Source organism: Myotis daubentonii, chromosome 14 (assembly GCF_963259705.1).
Source record: "Myotis daubentonii chromosome 14, mMyoDau2.1, whole genome shotgun sequence".
Taxonomy (NCBI): Eukaryota; Metazoa; Chordata; class Mammalia; order Chiroptera; family Vespertilionidae; genus Myotis; species Myotis daubentonii.
This window is the reverse complement of record NC_081853.1, coordinates 33030655-33053479: the sequence shown is the minus strand read 5'-3', so window position 1 is coordinate 33053479 and position 22825 is coordinate 33030655. Positions and strand designations below refer to the sequence as shown.

The following is a 22825-nucleotide window of genomic DNA, read 5'->3' as shown; positions in this document are numbered from 1 at the left end:
GTTTTCTCGGTCGGGCAGGCATTATAAGGGGCTGGGGTCATCCCCGGACACGGTGTGTGGGACGGGCAGAAGCCAGGCCAGCTTACTCGGGTCCCCTCATGTGTGGGGCTGGATGGCATTGTGTTTTTTTAATTTTATTTTATATTGTTGAAAGTATTACAGATGCCCCCTTTTTCAAACCCCCACTGACCCCCTCCACCACGCCCCCACCCCCAGGCCTTCACTGCACTATTGTCAGTGGGTTATGCGAATATGAATGGCATTGCTGATGCGAAGAGTTTTGTGGTTCTCACCACGGAATGCTAAGCTATCCGAGGTCAGTGCATGCCCCACCCCTCTCCCAGCAAGCCACTGAGCCACGCTGGCTGGGCAGCACGAATATGTATTTTTGAGTAAAATGGCAGCTGCAGAAACATGCTCTGCCTCTATTCATGTTAAAAAGGAGGAGGGCGGGCAATTCTCTGGAAGCAGGGCAAGGGGCGGTCAGCTTGCTTCTAGTGAGAGGCTGGTGGCTGGGGACGGGCAGGAGCAGGCTCGCTTGGGGCTGTATACTTTTGTTGCACTGTTAACATGTTTTATCTTTAAATAATAATTTTAAAAAGAAGTAATAAGTAAAATTCCTGCCAGCAACACGGGAGGTCAGGGGCTGGGGTTCCAGCCAGGCCCAGGGCAGGCACAGCCCCTCAGCCTCACCGAAGCACCAAGGCTGAGGATCCACACAGAGAGAACAGGGAGACCTACTGCGCGGCACCCCCCAGAACTAAATTAGAACTGAGCCCAGGCAGCTGTGCGCAGGGAGGGTCGGGACCAACGTGGTGGCCGCTGGCGGGGAAAGCGGGCAATTATTGAAAGAACCGCTGACCCAGGCAGAACGTCGGCCGCCGCCTTCCCCAGAGTCTGTGAAGCCACCGAGTGGAGGACTCAATTTAGGAAAATGAAACCGTTTATCCTGTGTCGGCTGGGGAAGCGCAGACAGACTCATTTATCTGGTTGTAAACCAGCCCGTGGCCTGACTGTGGCAAATGCATTCATTATTCAGCAGAAAGGAGAAGTGATTTCAGCTGGTGTCGGCAATGAAAAAGGGTGCGGGGTGGAAGGAGGCGGGGAAGGGGGGGGACTCCACCCCAAAGCTGGCCTGCTGTTGGAGAACAACTGCTGATTTGTATGCATTTATTTCAAGGGCCAGAGAGTAAGCATCGAAATAAGTCTCAGGGGAAATGCCACAACATGGAGAAAGAAAGTTAGACTCAGGGCAACGTTATACAGGCAGCAAGTGCCGGCCTGATTCCCAACTGCCCACACCTGCCAGCCCAGCCCAGCACCTGGCCCCTCCCGGACCCGCCCCAGCCCCTTCTCCACGGCTGCCCGGAGCTTCCCGGCATCATCCAGGCCTTGAACTGTGGCGCACCCCCATTCCCACCCCCAGGTAAGAGCCCACTCCTCCGGCTGCTCCCAGCCAACTCTGAGCAGGAAGGTTATCTGATAAATGAGTTTATTCTAACTTATCAGAGCCTGGTGTGTTTAGCCGCATAATGAAGGTGAGAGCAGCTTTCTCGGGGGTCGTTGGGAGGAGTAAATGAGACAGAAAGTGACGCTCCTGCCCTGCCTGGCACTGACCCCAGTGGGCAGCCCAGTCCTGAGTAACTAGGTTGTTGGCCCAGGTCTCAGCCACCCCCTGGAGAGGCACGAAGGCCCTGGTTCCCCTCCAGTGTCCCCGAGCCAGACCCTGTCCTTTGATGATCAGACTCTAGATACAACCACTTTCACTATGGCCTGCAGGTCTCAGGTGCTGAGTGTTAACAGGAAGTTTCACTCCCGGCCTCATCTGAGCCTCTCATGACCACGTTTGTGTCCCCGGGAAGGTGGGCTGTGCCCAGCACAGGGCTGCGGGGCTGCTGTAACCTGTCAGGCCGAGTGGCCCCAACAACAGAAACGTGTTTCCTCACAGCCTGGAGGCCAGGGCCTGTGTCTGCTGAGGCCTCTCTTGGGGCTTCGATGGCTGCCTTCTCCCTGTGTCTTCACATTTCTTCCCTTGCAACATCTGGGTCCAAATTTCCTCCTCCTCTTATAAGGACACCTTGTGGCATCATTGTTACTGAGTTACCTCTGCAAGGGCCCTGTCCCCAAACACAGGCACATCGGTGGTGCTGGGCTTAGGACTTCAACGTAGGGATTTGGGGGACACAGTTCAGCCCACCACACCCATTTTATAGACAAAGAAACTGAGGCCCGCAGGGACCAAGTTCCTCACTGAGCCGGTGTCCCAGCCAGGACCAATTCAGCATTATGTCTGCCCCGAAACAGCAATGAGAGCCTCCTGCTGTCCTCATTGTAAGACCCACATCAGTGCTCTCTCCAGCCCCAGCCCCACGGGGTCGGTGGGTGTGCGTGGACTTCGAGTGCCCACGTGTGGCAGAGTTATTATCTCAGCAGAGGCCGTCTCTGTGCGGAGTGGAAACTGCGGCGTGCCTCCTTTGTCTGCTCTTCTCCTCGGTTCCCACGGAGGAAACCATCGCGAGCAGTGATTGATCCTCGCCTCGCGGCTGTCACGGGCACCGACTGTGCACAGGAGGCTGGGCGGCCTCCAGCTTTTCAGGCCGCTCAGAGCGGGGCCTGAAAGTGTCACAGCTTGGCAGCCCTCCCCCCCCCGCCCCGCCACCCCGCCCCAGGGATTTCGATTTTTCTTTCTCCGTGAATTTAATGCTCAGAAAAATGTGCTGAGCGCTTGGCCCTTGAGGCAGAATGTCTTTATCTGAGCAGCTTGAGCACACCTGGGGTGCTCCCCTCCACCTCCTCCTAAAACCACCCCTGCGTCAGTCCTTGTCTCAGGCCCCTGCAGGGTGACCTGACCACCTCCCATCCACCTAGTTCCACCGCTACCGGCAGATCTGAGAGTTCGCGGTGGGAGGTGAGAGGCATGCCCAGTGCGAGGGGTCCCCGATGCCAACCCCCATGGGTCCTTTGTCAGCGGATGAGGCCTGCACCTGTGAAAGCCAGGCAGCGCCCAGCCACTGTGGCTCAGTGGTTGAGCGTTGAGCCATGAACCAGGAGGTCATGGCTCAATTCCCCGTAGGATTTGGGGCTCTCTCATCATTGATGTTCCTCTCTCTCTCTCCCTCTCCCTTCCTCTAAAAAAAAAAAAAAAGCCAGGCAGATCATCCAAAGGCAGACAAAGCCAGGCTTATCCACTTGCTGCAGCGAAAGAGAAGCAGGCTCGGAGGCTGGGACATCTCAGGAAGAGGGAGTGAGGAGGGCTTATTAGAGGTCTGGCTTGTGTTGGGTGGTTTGGGGGAAAGTTTAAGAGTGAGGTCCTGTTCTGCATTTGATGCTGTGAAGGATTTGGGGCAGTTTAATGATCGGGCATCTCACAGATTTTACCAGGAGGCGGGAGGAATGGAGCGGCCTGGGGCTGTCACTGTGAACAGCTGTCCCTCGTCACTTGTGCTGACTGGACGAGGAATGCTGGCATTTTGTGGCTGCGGAGTGTCCCTGCCTCTCTGTTCAGATGTGACCGCAGTGTGGTCTGGTCTCTGTCTCGTCCCACGAGGATCCCAGAGTGACCGTGTCTGGCTCGGGCTGACGCTCTGTGAACGCTCCGTGCAGGTGAAGTTCTGGGGCCTGCCTGCTTCTGCCGCTGTGCTGTCAGGGCCCTGGTTTTACTTCCTGGGCCGCCTCCTGCCCAGCGGTGGGAGGGGGACTGTGGACACAGCTGGCGTGCCAGGCTCTCCCTCCCCACGCAGCCAGGCAGGCCCACCCTGTGCCCCAGAAATGCTGAGCAGGGCGTGTCCCTGGGCCGCACTCCTGCCCCTCTGCCCCTGGAGGTCTCTCCTGGCCATCATGCGCCTGGGCTGTGAGAGAGCAGGTGGTGGCTCAGACAGCGCCCCCCGCATCCCTCATCCACTGTATCCGCTTGAAGTCCAGGCCCAGCTTCATCCGAACCAGAAGTGAGGCCTGGCGGTCACTGACCCCTCAGCGTGAGTTTCCTTCTCTCCAAGTTGAGCGCGAATGACCCCTCCCTCGCAGGCCCGCTGTCAGGCCCTGAGAGAGTGCAGGTGAGCTGGGTGAGCGGCAGGCACTCTCCTCCCTGCTCTTTCTCTGGCCCCTGCACAGTGCCTGGCACACAGCAGGTCGCAGCAAACACTGATTACATCAACGGATGGAAGTGCCCAGTGAACTTGTCAATCAACAAGCAAGAGCTCTTTTTTTCCCCCCCAATATTTCCTCTGGCACCACCTTTATTATTTTTTTTGTATTTTTTTAAATATATTTTTATTGATTTCAGAGAGGAAGTGAGAGGGAGATAGAAAGAAACATCAATGATGAAAGAGAATCATTGATTGGCTGCCTCCTGCACACCCCCTACTGGGAATCGAACCTGCAACCCAGGCACATGCCCTTCACCAGAATCAAACCTGGGACCCTTCAGTCCCCACAGGCCGACGCTCTATCCACTGAGCCAAACCAGCTAGAGTGTGATACCTCTCTTAAGCTCCTAGGGCTGCTGTGACATAATACCACAGTGTCTCAGAACAACGGGAATCCATTATCTCCCATCAGGAGGCCGGAAGTTGGAGATCTGGGTGTGAACAGAGCTGGCTGCCCTGAGGGCTCCCAGGGAGAATCCATTTCACCCCCTCCCCCTGTTCTCCTCTGGGGGTGGCCGGCCACCCTGTCATTCCCTGGCTTGTAGCTACATTACTCCAGTCGCTGCCTTTTTTCTCCCCGTGTGTCTGCGTCTGAACTTCCCTCTTCAAAGGACCCCAGTCACGTTGGACAAGGACCCACCCTCATGACCTCATCCTCACTCGATTGTATCTACAAAGACCTTCTTTCCAAATCAGGTCACACCCACAGCTGTGCGCTGGAGGGTCAGGACGTCGGCCTGTGTTTTGGGTGGCACACAACTCAACCCATAGCGGTAGCGATTGTTTTTCTCACATTATCATCCTGGTTTCCAGCATTCTGTCCTGTTTCCTCAAATCTCATCCTAATGGTTGCAGACCTACCAGAATTTCTGCACCCGATCACATCGCCCCAAATCCCATCAAACCACGTGGAGCTTGTGGTTCTCACAGCAAAGTCTGGGGGCGGAAAGCCCAGGAGAGCACTGTTCACAGAAACACAGTCGGCGCCCCCAGGGGCGGGGTGACCGTGACAAGTCACCCCCCTCCTTCAGCTTCAGTTCCCTCCGTGTTAGAGGAAGGGACTGGGCCATCCTGACCTCTCCCTGCCGAGTGGAGGGCACTGGCCAGATTGCCTGTCCTCACCCCGAGAGCAGGTGGTCACTTCACCGCTCTCTTCACAGACCAGCCCAGACCAGGCGCAGCTGCCTGCTTGCCGCTGCAATTCTCCCTCCCTAGGCTCCTGACTGTGAAATGAGAGGGAGGGACTCTGATCTCCTTCCAGTCCCTGCTCCTCACTATATGGCAGCAGTGGGTGGAGCCTAAGGAACAGCCCTCCAGGGAGCCCGTCCCTGGTCCTCGGTGGCTCAGCTGGTTGGCCGGCAGCCACCTCCTCCATTTCCGAGGGTCACGTGCTGGATGACCTTGATGAAGCAGCAGTGTATTAACCACCCCTCCCACCCCACACACACCTGCCAGAATAGAGCCCAGGTCTTGTCAAATGGCAGTGAAGGGAGAAATTGGCAAGACAGAGGGTTTACTGAGAGGAGCACAGCCCACACCTGATCTAAGTTCACAAAAACCCAGGTGAAATTAAACCAGCCGTGGGCAAACTACGGCCCTCGGGCCGGATCCGGCCCGTTTGAAATGAATAAAACTAAAAAAAGACCGTACGCTTTTATGTAATGATGTTTACTTTGAATTTATATTAGTTCACACAAACACTCCATCCATGCTTTTGTTCCGGCCCTCCGGTCCAGTTTAAGAACCCATTGTGGCCCTCGAGTCAAAAAGTTTGCCCACCCTTGAATTAAACCAACGAACAGCTGGAGTTGCCAACTGGAATAGCCCCCAGCCTCCTGCCCCACCTAAAGCTGGCACCGGGGGTGAGCCTGCCCTCCGGTCTCCACACACGGTGGTCGCTCTGGGCCGACATGTTACAGCGAGAATCCCAGGAGCAGGGGTGTAGTCTGGTCCTTCCTGAGTCTAACACCCAGCACAGGGCCAGGCACAGGGGGAGGGAGGGAGGGACTGAGGGAGGGAAGGAGGTAGAATATACCACAGTGATTAATGGTACAAGCTATAGAGTCCAAAATAACTGAATTCAGATTCTGGCTTTGCCATTGACCGACCTGGTGACCTAAAACAAATTCCTTAACCTCCCTGAATGTCAACGTTCTCACCTGTGAAATAATATTGTTTACTGCACAGGATTGCCAACTTAATTGGGGATTAAATCAGAGAATTCGCCTAGAGCACATAGCATAGTGTCTGCCCTTGGTAAGCACTCAAACTGTGGCCGTAATTCCTGTCATTGTTTGCAGTGGTGGATGGCATGGCCCTCCTGCTACCAGCCAGCTCTGCATTCCCCCGGAGAGGGAATTAGCACCTGCACAGGGGCAATAAGGGGTGGGCCCTTGGTATCTCAGCAGCATCCCGCTTGGTGGTAGAAACCCCGAATGGCAGGGGATGCCCTTGGAAACGGGAGAGTCCCGGGCCTCCGATCCGGGTCTCTTGGCGCGTGGCGCCACCTCCTGGCTGCTCTGGGAACTGTCTGGCACTGCCCGTCACCCAGCTGCAAATGTTATTTGTGTCAAGTACTGTGTGCCTATAATTATCCCTTCACTGCGAAGTCACCGCCCCCAGGGGCCAGCCACACGATTCATGCCGCCCTGCAGTGACTGTTCGCTCAGAGCTGTCCCGAGGGTTATAAATCAACCATGAAACTTCACTTTGCCCTGAGACTTGGCACTTCTTAGCCAGCACGTCTGTTCTGTTCTTATTCTCTCCTGCTTTCTTTTGTGCTGGGAGAAACCAACCCCCTCCTTTTCTCTTTCAGTTGCATCTTCTGTGGCTTTGGGTTTTAGGTCAGAGCTTGAGGACGGAGTCAGGGGTCCTCAGTCTCCCACACCCCCTCCTGCCTGCCCCAAATCTCAACTCACCAGACACCTGGACCAGCTCCCTAATCTCCTGTCTGCCATCCTGACCCCGGCCCTTTTGAGACTTAAAGGAGAACAACAAGAGTGGAAAAAGGCTTCGTCCGAGGCAGCCCCTCGGTCTGTGGTGTAGCGTCACCTGTAAGGAGGCTGTGGGCATGCGTTGGCCCCACCTCCTTCCTGACCCGCAGCCTCGACCATGTACCGTTTGTTAATCGCATCCACAAACACCCTCCCAGAAACATCTAAAATAACATTTGACCCAATATCTGGGCACCATGGCCCCACTAAGTTGACATATAAAATTAACCATCACATACTGTTTCCTTCTGTGACTTGCTGTCTCCACTCCGCACCGTGGCTTTGAGATGTGCCCGGGCTGACAGCTGTAGCATCCCACTGTGTGTATACCACAGGTTCTGTGTCTTTCTATTGGTGGCCGGAGGTTGCTTCCAAATTCCTCTATCACAAGCAGGAGGGGGCATGCACCTGCTTGTCCACACCCAGGAGGGATTCTCTAGGTCAGAGGCAGGCCACAGCCAGCCAGCCACCTGCTTTTGTAAGTCAAGTTTGATTGGCACACAGCCACACCCACCCACGTACTAATCACCTACAGCTGCATCCTTCCTACAGGGGCTCGGCTGTGCAGGTGCAACCACCACTGTGGGCCCACGAAGCCTAAAATATCTCCTAGCGGGCCCTGCCCCTGGTCAGCACCCCGCTTTCATATGGCATTGCCAAGTCACCCCCCAAGTGGCTGCACAATTTCACCCTCCCAGCAACGGCGTGTGAGGGCCCCACGCCCTTCACACCCTCACCTCCCTAAGCTTTGCCAACCTGATGCTTGTGGATTGGCTTCTCGATGCTATTTCACATGTTTGGCTCTTGGGACGTCTATCACTTATTCACTGAACAAACATCTATTCCGCGGTTACTACGTGCCTGGCACTGTCAGCAGACAGCTGCCCCGTTTCTCAGGAGAAGAAACAGCCCCGTCATGTTAGGAGCTGTACCTGTGAGCTCAAGCCTGAGGGGAGGCGAGGTGGCTGCACGTGGGGTTTGCAGCCATGTCCTGGGGAGGGTGGCACCAGGAAAGGGCATTACCTCGCCGATGCCATTCTGCAGGCGTGCGGACGCCCTTCGGGGAAATACAACGCGATTTGGCTACCTGCCCGCAGCTTCGGGCAGGCGGGGGCACCGCCGTCGTAGTTCTCAGCAGAAAGAATCTGTCTGTCACACGGGCATCAGGAGAGTGATTTAGTAATTAAACTGGGGTTTTGTCTTCCCTTTGACCTTAGGAAATAAAACATCTGTGATTATAAGAGAGAGTGAGAAAGAAACTGTCCGTAACTGATGCAGTGAGAAATAGAGCTTCCAGATGGCCTGGCCAGCATGACTCAGTGGTTGAGCATCCACCTATGAACCAGGAGGTCAGGGTTCAATTCCCGGTCAAGGGCACATGCCCGGATTGTGGGCTCTATCCCCTGTAGGGGGTGTGCAGGAGGCAGCCCATCAGTGATTCTCTCTCATCATTGATGTTTCTATCTCCCTCTCCCTTCCTCTCTGAAATCAATAAAAATGTATTTTTTAAAAAAGAAAGTCACCCAGACAGCCGATGAAGGAAGGAAAAGGGAGGGGGCATGGGAGTGACCTCCGTCTTCGTTTGTTGGCCGGAAGGTCAGTACCCGACACCAGTGGCTGACACCTCAAGCAATCAAGACGCTTGTAGAAACATGGGGCAAGCTCTGCACAGATGAAAAGTCGTATGTGCTGGGGATTAGGACTCGGGGAAGCGGGTGTGGGCAGGGAAATGCTTTTCTTTACCAGTTGTTCTTGTATTGTTTAATGTTTTTAACCAAAAGGTATGTATGGCTTTGATAATTTTTAGTTAAAATGCAAGAAGTAATAGAGCCTGGGCTAGTGACAGTTAGATGAAGCGACATGGGCGGAATCACCTCAGAGATGGGAGTAGAGGCTGGTGCCAGGCATGGAGCTGGGTGCTGAGGGGGCAGAAATGAGAGGTGGTGTCTGCCCTGGGGACACATAGGTCCGTGGTGGGAAAGACAGAAAGAGAGAAAAAAAAATTCCAGGGTGGGTAATGAAGAAAGACTTAATGAAGGATGCCCTGCCGGGGTGGCTCAGTGGTTGAGTGTCGACCTGTGAACCAGGAGGTCATGGTTCGATTCCCCATCAGGGCTGTGGGCTCGATCCCCAGTGTGGGGCGTGCAGAAGGCAGCCGATCGATGATTCTCTGTCATCATTGATGTTTCTGTCTCTCTCTCCCTCTCCCTTCCTCTCTGAAATCAATAAAAACATATTTAAAAAAAAAAAAAGACAACGAAGGAGAAGGTCCATGAAAATGGCCAGCGAGGCGGGAGGAAGAGCAGGAGAACGGTGTCTTGGGAGCCAGGGGGGAGTGACGTCTGTGAGAAAGGCCGCTGGGCGGTCACCACGAGCTCGGAGAAGCCCTGCTCGGCGTGGTCCCACGCGGTCCTCACCATCGGGGTGGAGACGCACTGCCTCCCGGGTACGAGGGGCAGGTAACGCTTCTTGTTTAGTTATTGCTGGAAGCAAGTCACGCTGAGCATTTGTCCTAAACGTGAAAGTCGCTCGGATGTGAGAAATCCAGGGACTCCCGCATCAGGCCACCGCGCCAGCCCCGCCTGATTTCCCAGGAGCCCCGTCTAGCCCGCCTCCTCCCCAGGCCCGCAGCTCTGGCTGCTGGGATGCCACTATCTTCAACTCCAACTCAGCATTCATTGGACCCTGGGGCCCAACAGAGACACTTTTTAAAATGCTGCCTGTCCTTGCCCTCTTCTGCACCACGATGGTCAAATCTCTCACCCGCCGCCTCCAGCTCCTTTTCTTTTAGCAGCGGCATCCGGCGGGGACAGCAGTGCGAAGGGCAACCATCCTCATCCTCCTAGTGCCAGTGACTTTTCAAAATGACTGTGGGCAGGAAACACCGAACGAAGAACAAAATCCAGCCGCCAGATAGAAATCTCCATTCGACGGCCCGTGCGGCAGGGCGGGGACCGTGCCAGGCCGCACACACCCGTCAGGCCGGTTGACCATCGTGGAACAACCGCTCTGTCTTAAGACAAATAACAGTACAACAACGGCTGCCATTCACGGGCTGCGCACTGCGGGCCAGGCAGGCAGCCAAGCGCTGTTCAGGCCGTGGCTCGTTTAATTCTCCCAAGTGCCAGGAGGTGGGAGGTATCATCATCCTCGTCTTCTGGACAAAGAAAGCAAGTCTCAGAGTTCCCCACGGGACGGCCCAAGTGGTGAGAGGAAGAGCTGGCTCGAGAATAAGAGAACCGCCACTGTGTCCTGAGCGTGCGAGAGGGGCCTGGGCGTGGGGTCGGGGCTCAGACGCAGGAGTGGCCCAGGAGGGAGGGAGAGTCAGCACCTGCACCTCGCAGCTCAGGCTAGAAACCTCGGGCCGTTCTCGATTCCTTTTGCTCACTCTCCCCACAACTGCTTCATCACCAAAAACTGTCCCACCCCCAACATGTGTCTTAAACCTGTCGGCTTCTCTCCACCACCCGTACAACCACCCTGGCCAAAGCCGCCAGCATCTCCCAGGCAGCCCCCCAGCTGGGCCCTGAGCATCGCCTCCTGCCTCTCACAACCCCCCTTCCCGCTGGAGTCAGGGGTCTCGCCTGCTCAGAACCTTTTCATGGCTCCCGAGTAAATCCCACCTCCTTTCCACGGTTCCCAAGGCCTTCCCACCGTGGCCGGGCCTTCCTCCCTTTCTAACCACCTCTCTCAGGAGAGCTGCTGGTGCCCCCCAGGCAGCTCAGAGCCGGCTCACAGGGAACAGTCATGTGCTGATGAAACGAAGGCGAGAATGAGGGGGTGGGTGAGTCAGAAAGCTTCCCCGAGCCCAGCCAGCGTAGCTCAGTGCTTGAGCATCCACCTAGGAACCAGGAAGGCACGTTCGCTTCCCAGGCAGGGCACATGCCCAGGTTGTGGGCTCAAACCCCCGTGTGGGGTGTGCAGGAGGCAGCTGATCAATGATTCTCTCTCGTCATTGATGTTTCTATCTCTCTCTCCATTCACTCCTCTCTGAAACCAATAAAAACATATCTTTAGATAAAAGCTTTCCAGAGGCAGCCATGTTTGAGATGAGCTTTAAAGTGGGGTGGGTTTCTCAGGCGGAAGGGCAAGAGGTGTGAGGGGGTAAAATCAGGTGTTCTGGATCCAGACTAGGACCTGGAGGACTTCCCCTGGGAGGTGACATGAGCAGGCCTGGAGGCAGGTCGGTGCAAAGTAGGGGTTCTCCGAGTCTAGTGCACCTTGTAAGCCCCTAGAAACCTTGTTACAACAGGTTGTTGGGCCCCACCTGCAGAGGGTTAGCGTCTGAGAAGTTGCATTTCTGACAAGTTTTGAGGTGGTGCTGCTGCTGGTCCAGGGACCACACTTTGAGAACCGCAGGTGCAAGGCCTGCTGAGGAAGCCTCCGTGTGGAGGGGCAGGGAAGACGGCGCCAGGGCGGTGAGCAGTTTGAGCCGACAGAGGCCGGTGGTCAGCCTGCCCTTTCCCCTTCCCGCACTGTCCCTCTCGGAACTAATGGGAGCCTGCCATGACCTCTGACCCCCATGCTCCTGGTCCTCAACCGCTCTCCTCTTTATGCTTTGAAGGGGCCTCCTGTTTCTCACTCCAGTGAGACTTTGGTGACTTTTAAAATACTGCTGAGTAGCTCAATTGGTTGGAGCATCATCCAGATACACCAAGGTCGCTGGGGGGTTCAGGGCACATAGAAGAATCAACCAATGAATGCATGAGTAAGTGGAACAACAAATTCTCTCTCTCTCTCTCTCTCTCTCTCTCTCTCTCTCTCTCTCTCTCTCTCTCAAATAAATAAATAAAAATAAAACATGCTGCTGAGGAGATCGGCCCCAAACCACCTAATCTCACACTGCAATTCGCACTATTGCTGCCGTGGCAAAGTGTCTGGTTTTAACAGGAGGCCTGGCATTACGTCATGTCGCCTTGAGGGGTAGGATTTCTGGCTCTATATTGGGCAGAAGGAGGGGGCGGGGGAGGAGAGGGCCTCCTCTGCTAGCCTTCCCAGGCCCCGTGCGCAGGCTGCCAGCCTGCCCCTGTGCTGTGGTTTGGTTTGGTTTGGTTTGATTTGGTCAGCATTTTCATATCCATCAGGGAAGACACGTCTTTATCTTCATGATGTAGCCCAGCTAGGAACCTGTAGCCCTGGCTGCTCTATGTCACAGGAGGAAGACAGAAAGCAATCCTCCACAGCAGTCTCTCTGGATTCTGATGTGCCTTTCAGTTTCCAAAGCTGATGACAAAATATGCAATCATATTGACCTGGTTCGGCATTCTGCCCCTGCCACTCTCCAGCCACGTGATTTTGGGCAACTTACTTAAGCTCTCTGAGCCTCAGCTTCCTTATCTGTAAGATGGGTGTGCTGAAAATCCACTTCAGAGGGGTGGCAGGGTGTTTAGCAAAGTCATGAATGTTAAGTATTTAATGGAATGTGGGGCTCAGTCGGTGAGTGTTTCACAATCAGCAATCCAGGCATAAAACAGCTTGCCAATTGCCCTGGTGTAAATATTCCCACCATGGCTGATATCAGGCTAACAACATGCTGTCACTGGATAAAGGGTTGAGCACACCCTTATATATGCAGAGATGACAGTAACACCTAGTTCAGTGATGGCGAACCTATGACATGCGTGTCAGAGGTGACACGCGAACTCATTTTTTTGGTTGATTTTTCTTTGTTAAATGGCATTTAAATATATAAAATAAATATCAAAAATATACGTCTTTGTTTTACTATGGTTACAAATGTCAAAAAATTTCTATATGTGACACGGCACCAGAGTTAAGTTAGGGTTTTTCAAAATGCTGACACGTCGAGCTCAAAAGGTTCGCCATCACTGGGCTAGTAAAATAATTAGGAAGCGGTGAGATTTTATGACCTTTGCATTTTGAGTATTTATCACCTGTGTTTTTGAAATAATGTATTTAGTTGTAAGTTCACACAATTAAAATTTTCATGACGGCTGTGTTTCACAACCAGCTCACAAAACTCCTGGAGTATTTACTATCTGCTCTCACTACCAGCCAGTTCCACCCGGCCATGGGCCAGGCACTTCCCTTTCCTCCTCCTTTCCTATCCTCAGCCCCAGCGAGGGTTTCATGAGGCTTTCCCAGGTAGAAACAAAGATGTTCCCTGTCCCACTGCAGGCTCCAAGCTTTGCTTTTGGACTTGGCCCCATCCCAGTCCTCAGCCCAGGCTCAACCTCAGCCCAGGCCCAGCCCTCACCACGCTGCCTGCCTGGCCCTTCCTACCGCTGGGATGGCAGTGCCACTGCTAACACCAGAGAGGACGTAGCCCCTGCAGGAGAACCATGAAGGGCCCTCTGTGGCTGCATGGTGGACTGCGGGTCATTTCAGGATCCCGTCCGCGAAGGGGATGGGGAACCCAGCCAGCCAGCTGCACTCTGGCAAGTCAGAGCCTATAATTAGCCTCCACTTGAGGCCTGAAGAAGCCCCTGGTTGGTACTGATCAACAGTGAAGCAGGAAGGCTGTGAACAAGTCTCCCGTGGAGTGATCTTTTTGCTCCAAAAATCCAACTCTTAAGGGCTTTAAGAGCATCCAGATCCTGCCCTGACCGGTTTGGCTCAGTGGATAGAGGGTCGGCCTGCAGACTCAAGGGTCCCAGGTTCGATTCCGGTCAAGGGCATGTACCTTGGTTGCGGGCACATACCCAGTAGGAGGTGTGCAGGAGGCAGCTGGTTGATGATTCTCTCTCATCATTGATGTTTCTATCTCTCTCTCCATCCACTCCTCTCTGAAATCAATAAAAATATATCTTTAGATAAAAGCTACCAGAGGCAGCCGTGTTTGAGATGAGCTTTAGGTCTCTATCCCTTGCCCTTCCTCGCTGTAAAAAAATCAATAAAATATATTTAAAAAAACAAACAAACAAACCCATCCAGATCCTGCCCCGGCTGCGCGGCTCGGTTGGTTGGAGTGTTGTCCCGAACACCAGCTGGTTGCAGGCTTGATTCCCGATCGGGGCACAGGCAGGCGGCACCGGTGGGTGTCTCTCCACCACATCGATGTTTCTCTCCCCCGTCCTTTTTCTCTCAAATCAATAAAAACATGTCTTGAGGTGACGATAAGAAAAGAAAAAATACACCCTGGTTCTGAGCTTTATCCTCCGCCCCCTTTTCCAAGAGGGACACCGAGGTGCCCAGAGCCCCTGTGCCCGGCAGGAGTCTCTGTGACCTTGCCCTGCTGTGACTGTTCCAGGTGGGCGAGGCCGTCTTGGAAAACGCCCGGCTCCTGCTGCGGACAGAGAACATCCAGGCGGGCGCGGATGCCTTTAAAGACAGGTAACGCCTTGCCACAGGGGGGAGCGCCCCCAACCACCACCACCACCCCCCCACCCCCGTTACCTCCAGACTCTTGGGGACTCGGGTAATGCTGTCTGGAGTCTGCAGCTTTCTCCTCCGGCCACATGGAAGGAAGGCTGGGGTGGGGAAACGGTCCGGGGAGAATCCAGAGCTGGGGAGAAGGCCATGGACGGAAAGGAGTGACACGGGGAGACATTGGCAAAGATGCTGGGTAGTTTTTAGAAAGAAGGCCCTGTGTCAGCCAGAGATGGTAGGAGCTCAGAGTGGGCACTTTCAGACTCCCGTGAGTGTGTGTGTGTGTGTGTGTGCACATGTGTGAGCATGTGTGTCATTGAATGGCGGCCAAGATGGTCGGGCCCAAACCCTCCTTACAGACACAAGCGTGGCCCCAAGGGCTCAGAGAGTTTGCTGAATGGACCACATCCCAGAGGGACCAGGCTCCCTGGAGAGGTGAGCAAAGCAGGGCTCCGGAGGCCCCAGGGGCACTCTGCCAACCTGGAGCAGCAGGGACCATGCCCAGTCACAGGGGTGGGTTTTCATTTCGCTGGAAGGACAGGACTTGTTCCCAAAAGGAGGAAGTGTTGATAGGAACACAATCCTTCACCCTGGCCGGTTTGGCTCAATGAATCGAGCACCGGCCTGCAGACTGAAGGATCCCAGGTTCGATTCCGGTCAAGGGCATGTGACTTGGTTGCAGGCTCAATCCTCAGCCCTGGTTGGGAGGCAACCAACTGATGTGTGTCTCTCTCACATCCATGTTTCTCTGTTTATCTCCCCCGCTCTCTTCCATTCTCTGAAACTCAATGGGAAAATACCCTCGGCTGAGGCTTAACAAAAACAAAAGAAGAATACAATCTTCATAAAGAATACACTTGGATAGAAAAGTTAATCCTACACATAAAACACTAGAAAAATGCTTTAGAAACCGTCTCCGAAGTGCCGATCCAAGATGCAGGTTCGCCCTGAGGGAGGTCTCTGATGGATGCCACCGGGCTCCAGCCTGAATTCTTTCATTTACTACTTTTAACTGCAAGGTGCCTGGAAGCAGGTGTGGCCAAAGGCAGAAGATACAAACCAGGAGGGGGGTGAAGAGTAGAGTGACAGAACCAGGGTTCAAGATGATCCCAACACATTGGAACAATGGCCCAAGGCCAGTGAAAGAGAATAAATATGAGCTCCTACTTTGCGGCTCCAATACCAGGTGCTCCAGGGAGGACCGGGAAGCTGGGCTTAAAGCAGCTCTTGAGAAAAATGCTCAGGGGGAAACCCAATATTAGTCAGCAGCAAATACAGCTGGTCCAGATCAAACGAACAAACATACAAGCCAACAAAAACCCACAAAGCAAATGTTAGGGTCCATGCTGAAGAGCATTAAAGGGACTGAACAAAGGGGCAGACAGTCCCACGGGACTCTGGAGTTTTGCGTGCTGTATCACATTTTAAGAAGAGGGGAAGACCAATTAGTGTCCCGACCCGCGGGACAACAACGTGGGAACGAAGAGACACCCTAGGAGAATGAGACAAACAAGGGACACGAGAGAATGGAGGCAAGACAAGATTCTGATCAAGCCTCAAAATTTTTATTTTACAGCGGCAGAATATATATTGTTCCAGGGACGGGGGTGGGTAGCAGGGGTGGGTAGCAAAGCTTATAGTAATAGCCTATCAGCAAGTGGCAGCTATTTGCTTGTGATGTGACAAATGGTGTGTGACAGTTATTCTTTATTGTTAGCTACAGGACACGCATGGCTTCTAGCAACTGGGAACTGGAACTTTTAGTTTCTAGCAACTGGGAACTAGAGACTTCTAACGTTTAGTTTCTAGCAACTGGGAACTAGAGACTTCTAGTTTCTAAGATGGAGTTGCTTGTGCCATGGCTCCCGACAAATTAGAGCATTTATAATCATCCCACTAATATGTCTGGAGTCTGGAGCTGGGTGCTGAGGATACAAAGAGGGAAAGGTCATATAGCCCAGTGATGGCAAACCTATGACACGCGTGTCAGAGGTGACACGCGAACTCATTTTTTTGGTTGATTTTTCTTTGTTAAATGGCATTTAAATATATAAAATAAATATCAAAAATATAAGTCTTTGTTTTACTATGGTTGCAAATACCAAAAAATTTCTATATGTGACATGACACCAGAGTTAAGTTAGGGTTTTTCAAAATGCTGACACGCTGAGCTCAAAAGGTTCACCATCACTGTCCTAGCTCCTGCCCTCCACGATGAGGGATGTGGAAACCAATTTATGTCAAGAATAGAGGAAGGAACTGGGAAGGTATAACCTGAGGAACAAAAGGCTTGGAGAGGTGGGCGGTGGGGAGGGGAAATGAGAGAGTAACAGAAGAGACAGCCTCTACTAGTAAATGCTTGTGGGATTTCCAGAAGGAAAAATTAGACTGATTTTGGTTGTTCCAAAGGGTGGAACCCAGTACTTGGCAGATTCGTATAAGAATGGAGATTTAGCCCTGACTGGTTTGGCTCAGTGGACAGAGCATCGTCCTGCGGACTGAAGGATTCCAGATTTGATTCCAGTCAAGGGCATGTACATTGGTTGCGGGCACATCCCCGTGGGGGGGGGGGGGGGGGGCGGGCGGTGTACAGGAGGCAGCTGATTGATGTTTCTCTCTCATCAATGTTTCTAACTCTCTATCCCTCTCCCTTCCTCTCTGTAAAAATCAATAAAATATAAAAAAGAATGGAGATTTAAGCTCTCGGTGGGGGGGATTTACAATAAGTAGAACTGTCCAAAAATGGAATGTTGGCCTTGAGTGGTGATGAGTTGCCTGTCGCTGGAAGTATTCAAGCAGAGGCTACGTGATCACTTATTAAGAATGCCATCAAGGGACTGTCACTGGGTAGGAGTTAGAATAGTTGAATGCTAAAGTCCCTTTAAAATTCCAAGACACTAAGATGCTTTCTGGAATGAGGAGTGTGAGATTTCTCCTTTCCGTGAGTGGGTTAAGGTAAGCTGTGAGCGTTGGCTGAGCGGCACAGCTGGGGAGAAGGCCATGGAAGGAAAGGAGTGACATGGGGAGACACTGGCAAAGATGCTGGGTCGTTTTTAGAAAGAAGGCCCTGTGTCAACCAGAGATGGGAAGAGCTCAGAGTGGGCGCTTTCAGACTCCCGTGAGTGTGTGTGTGCACGTGTGTGAGCATGTGTGTCATTGAATAAGTTGTGAGTTTGACAGCTCTGGGTATTGCACCTCTAAATCCAGCTTTCCCATTTCTCTTGAGGAGAAACAGCATACCCTCCCTATTCAGCAGTGACGGAAGGAGCTGAGCAGCAGCGCCCCTTTAGGTGAAATACAAACCGTCCCCTCTGCTGCCCAGACCTGGCCCTGGTCCCTCACCTACACAGGTCACTTGGCCCCTGGAGATATTTGAGTTGGCAGCCATGGTCCTGAAATTCCATGTGGGCTCTTTGGAGATAGAAACCACACTCTTCATTTTGGGGTCATTGGTACATAGCTCGGTACCTGGCAGACTCTCGGTAACAGTTGCTAAAGGATCCTCAGGTGGGGAGGGTGATGATGGTGCCTGACCTCTGAACTCCTGAACTCACCCTAGAGGCCCATGCTTCCAGTGCCCCTTGAGGCAGGCCCCACGTTAAGCCAGGTTATCAGAAGCTGCTGGAAAAGTGATATCTAACATTCATTGTAAACTAGCACACAATTGGCCTGTTGGTGACATTCATAATCTGACTAGTGGCCCAGTGCACAGATTGTGCACATGGAAAGGAAATTAATTAGAAGAAATATTTTAATACTGCTGTTCGCCCTTTCTCTATAATAGAAGTGTCAACCAAATTCACAATCGACAATGACAGACCGAAACACACACATGCGACTGGTGCCAGCGAGAGCTTTATATGTATCGCACATGCACGAGTCAACTTAGCCTTTTACAGATATAGAATAAACTTGCTTAATTAGACCTGCTTTCTGATTTCGCTAAACTTTTCCCAGCCCAGTGAAGCACCCCAACTTCTCTTTCAGGTAATTGTCAACAACACAGCAATAAATATCAACACGAAGCAGATTATTATTGTAGATCATGCAGGGAGAACAGAGGGTAAAATATTTAACTGCAGCAGTGTTTGACTATATTCTGCGCAGTGAGAAAACCTGAAGTCATTTTCAAAGTCCACCATTTCTTACTTCTTTTCAGTTGGGTCAAGTTTCTAAACTTTTTAAATCTCTATTTTCTGGCTAATGAAAAGAAAATAGGTTTCCATCGTGTCACCTATCTACCTACTCCAGGACTTCAGTGAGGATCAAATGAGATGAGGCACGGAAAAACGCTTCACAAACATTTGGTTAAAGAGTAAATGTTTCCACCTGGCTATAAAGCAAGTCATGTTCCTGGGCTGAAGAAATTCCAAGGAGGCTAGTTGCTATGGAGAGGATGCCAGGTGTTGCTACATGATGTCATTACCTGGTGCCCACAGTGATCTTTTCGGGCTAGGCTGGGCTGTGGGCTGCATTTTGCGCCATGAGGTCTCAGCAACTTCGGCTGCGATTTGGTGGGCTCTCATTACAGAGTGGTGGTGGGGCCTGTGTCCCACTTGGAGGAAGCCGAGTGTTGATTTGTTGGCACCAGATTCATGGTACCGTTTATTTTTAAATGGCCAGTGCGGGTCACAGCAGCTCCTGCATTGAGCGTCTGCCCCCTGGTGGTCAGTGCACGTCATAGCTACCGGTCAGACAGACACTTAGCCTTTTATATATATATACTAGGTGCCCGGTGCACGAAATTCATGCACTGGGTGTGTGTGGGGGGGGGAGTGTCCCTCAGCCCAGCCTGCCCCCTCTCACATACTGGGAGCCCTCAGGCATTGACCCCCATCACCCTCCAATCGCAGGATCGGCCCCTTGCCCAGGCCTGATGCCTCTGGCCTAGGCGTCCGGCCCGGGCAGCGGTGACCTGCAGCTGCAGTGGCCCCGCGATCGTGGGCTTCGCTTTAGGCCCAGGCAAGGGACCCCTAGCTCCTGGGACTGCCAGCTTCGACCGTGCCCAGCTCCCATCGCTGGCTCCACCCCTACTTCCTGCTATCACTGGCCAGGGCGGAAAAGGCACCTGATTCCTCCGATCATGGCTGGGGGGCAGGGCAAAGGCGGCCCCAGGGCCCCTGCCCCCCAGCTCTTATCTCCCCCCTGGGTTTCTGATCACTGTCAGTGGCAGGGGGCTTCTTCCTGCTTTCCCTTTTGCCTCCCTGCATTGTGCCTACATATGCAAATTAACCGCCATCTTGTTGGCAGTTAACTGCCAATCTTAGTTGGCAGTTAATTTGCATATAGCCCTGATTAGCCAATGAAAAGGGTAGCTCGTACGCCAATTACCATTTTTCTCTTTTATTAGTGTTGATAGATAGATTATTTTCTCTTTTCGGTCGCCTAGCTATGCTGATTAAATTCCTTTATCTGCAGATATGAAAATGAGCAGCCATTTCGAAAGGCCGTGGAAGAGGAAATTAACTCTCTCTATAAAGTCATTGATGAAGCTAATTTGACAACAATGGATCTGGAAAGTCAAATAGAAAGCCTGAAAGAAGAGCTTGGCTTTCTGTCAAGGAGCTATGAAGAGGTAGGTGGGGCTGGGCTGACGCTGGGTTGGCTATACTCACCTGTCTGGCCCAGCTTCAAAACACAGGTGATAGGCCCTGGCTGGTGTGCTCAGTGGGTTGGGCATTGTCCCATGCACCAAAAGGTTGCTGGTTCAATTCCGGTCAGGGCACATGAAGGGGTTGCGGGCTTGACCCTCAGTGGGCGGGGGGAGGGAAGGGAGGTGCTCGAGGGAAGGGGGTATAGGAAGCAGCTAATCAATGTTCCGCTCTCACATCAATGTTTTTCTCTCTCCCTCTCCTTTCCTCTCTCTCTCTCTAAAAATCAATAAAAATAATAATACTAAAAGAAAACATAGGTGATGGTAGCTCACCTGGGCCTCTCCATATCACTTGTCCAGGGCTGGTAAAATGCTTACAGTCCCAATGTAGAGGTCAGGCTAGCAAGATGTCTCATACTCAAAAGGCTTCAGGACCAGGTTGCTCTGAGAACTGGGGGAGGCAGCAGGTCCAAGCACTCGCAAGGGATGGCGCCAGTGTTGAATTGAGGGCGCGTCCCATACCTCAAGGCGTTCAACTTCAGAACTTTGTCTTCACTACACAGGACACACAGGATATCTCTGAGCCAGGCTGTGGTCTACACACACTCATTAGTGGAATTAGGTCAGATCCCTGAGTGTCAGGACGGAGGGGACCTCCCCTGGCGGCGTGGTCCAGCCCCACACTGGTCCTAGACCACCTGCCTCGTGCCACTGTCTGACCTGAGGCCTAAAGTGCTTGCAGTTGAAAAGGTGAAAACCCACTTAACATTCTCATGCCAGGAAGCTCCCTCTTCTCTCCGACCTTAAGCAAACCAGGAACCAGGCCCACTTCCTCCTGCTCTTGGGACTGAGTTTTACACCCCCCGACAGTAAGAGAGTCCACAGTTATCCTCAGAGCCCTTCAGCCTACTCTGACTTTATGAAATGCTGCCTACTCTGTGTCGTTACTTAGCTAGTTATTTGGCGTTTTGCTTGGGCCTGGGCTTGTGAAACCAGCTGAGAAGTGCATCCTGGGCAAAGAGAATACAGCCCCTGTGCTGGGAAGAGGAGCAGGGACTCCGCCAGTGGCTGTGAAGCGTCATGTTTGGCGTTAGCGGAATGAGAAGCAAAGTGTTGCCCACAGCCTGGCCGGTGTGGCTCAGTTGGTTGAGCATCACCCTGTGCTGGTTCCATTCCCAGTCAGGGCACATGCCCGAGTTATAGGTTTGATTCCTGGTCAGAATGCATCCGGAGGCAGCCAATCAATGATTCTCTCTCACATTGATGTTTCTCTATCTCTCTCCCTCTCCCTTCCTCTCTCTCTAAAATCAATAAAAAAATATATTAAAAAGAAAAAAAAAAGTGTTGCTCACGGGGCTTCTGCTGAGTACAATGCCAGGCCTTCTTTCCCCCGCAGAACTCACCTGTGTGCACTGTCATTTTCAGGATGTGAAAGTGCTGTGTAAGCAGCTGGCAGTGTCTGAGCTGGAACAGGTGGACATCCCCCTGGGCGCTGGTCTGGATGACGTCCTTGAGGCGATCAGAATTCACTGGGAGAGAGATGTCGAAAAGAACCGGGTGGAAGCAGGAGCCTTGCTCCAAGCCAAGGTGAGAGGTAGGGCCCGCACCTCCACTCTGCCCTGTGCGGAAGGAGGCCAAGCAAAGAGGAAAAGCGGTCAATGTGCGAAGGAACAAGTGCAGCTGTCTCGGTCCCGGTGGACATACAGGAAATGCGTATTAAGATAACAGTTTGTTGTTTGCCTGTCTAAAAACAGAAAATGTTTAAAATGGTAATGATCCTATCTTATATGATAAAAGGCTGATATGCAAATCGTCCCTTCGACCAGGAGTTCAACCAGGGGGTGGGGCCGGCCGGCCAACTGTCCACAGCCCCTCCCCCTGGCCGGCCCAGCCCCAATCGTCTTGATTGGGGCAGGGCAGGGTGGACTCCATCCGTGCATGAATTCATGCACCGGGCCTCTAATAATAATAATAATAATAATAATAATGCTGGCGAGTGTGTAGAGTAGGAGGTTTTCACCTATATTTCAGGAACACTTCTATAACCCGTTTGCATAAGGAATTTGATGATATGAATCAAGAGTCTTCTAATGCCCCTACCTACCAGTTGAATAACCTGGACACTGTCCTAAAGATACCATTGAAAATACAAGCAAAGTGTCCATCAAAGTGTACTCACTGATGCATTCATTACAAGAGTGAAAACGTTTGGGGAAGTAACACATAAATGTTTAATAATAGGATCAAGACCAACCGTGCCATGACATATCAGACAGTTATGGGAAGTGATATTTGGGAAATACGCATGCAATAAGCGTGAGAGTGCAGAGTGGTGTATACCAGGGCCAAAAATGTTTTCTGCAAAGAACAAGACAGGAAATATTTAGGTTTCTGGGCCAAATGGCCTCTGTCGCAATATTCAGTTCTGCCACTGTGATGTGAAAGCTGCTGGAGACAATTAGTAACAAGTGAGCATGGCTGTGTGCCAATAAAACTTTATTTACAGAAACAGGAGGTGGGCTGGGTTCGGCCTGCGGGCTACAGTGTGCCCACCCCGGTGCATACAGTAGGGTAAAGCATTCAAACAAAGAAAGTAGGCATCACGAAAAGATTAGAAAGAAAACACTACAGCATTCATGGTGCTAGTGGTGGTTGTCTTTGAGTGAGGGGCCTGTCGAGCACTTTGAAACGTTTTTCTTGCTTTTGAGTATTTCTTGAGTTTAAGTAGTATGAATTCTATTCAGGGAAGAAAATGATTTTTATTA

The 22825-nt window shown here is 52.3% G+C and overlaps 2 protein-coding genes across 3 annotated transcripts in view; both read left to right on the top strand.

Moving 5' to 3' along the window:
- CDV3 (CDV3 homolog) overlaps positions 1-22825 on the top strand; it is a 108022-nt gene that overhangs the window by 3722 nt on the left and 81475 nt on the right. The window lies entirely within an intron of this gene.
- The window catches only part of BFSP2 (beaded filament structural protein 2), a 44682-nt gene that overhangs the window by 4381 nt on the left and 17476 nt on the right, over positions 1-22825 (top strand). For both annotated transcript variants that reach the window (XM_059663920.1, XM_059663919.1), the window contains exons 2-4: positions 14349-14431; positions 19886-20042; positions 21486-21647. In XM_059663920.1, the coding sequence (XP_059519903.1) occupies positions 14349-14431; positions 19886-20042; positions 21486-21647 (402 nt within the window). The remainder of the gene's footprint in view (positions 1-14348; positions 14432-19885; positions 20043-21485; positions 21648-22825) is intronic.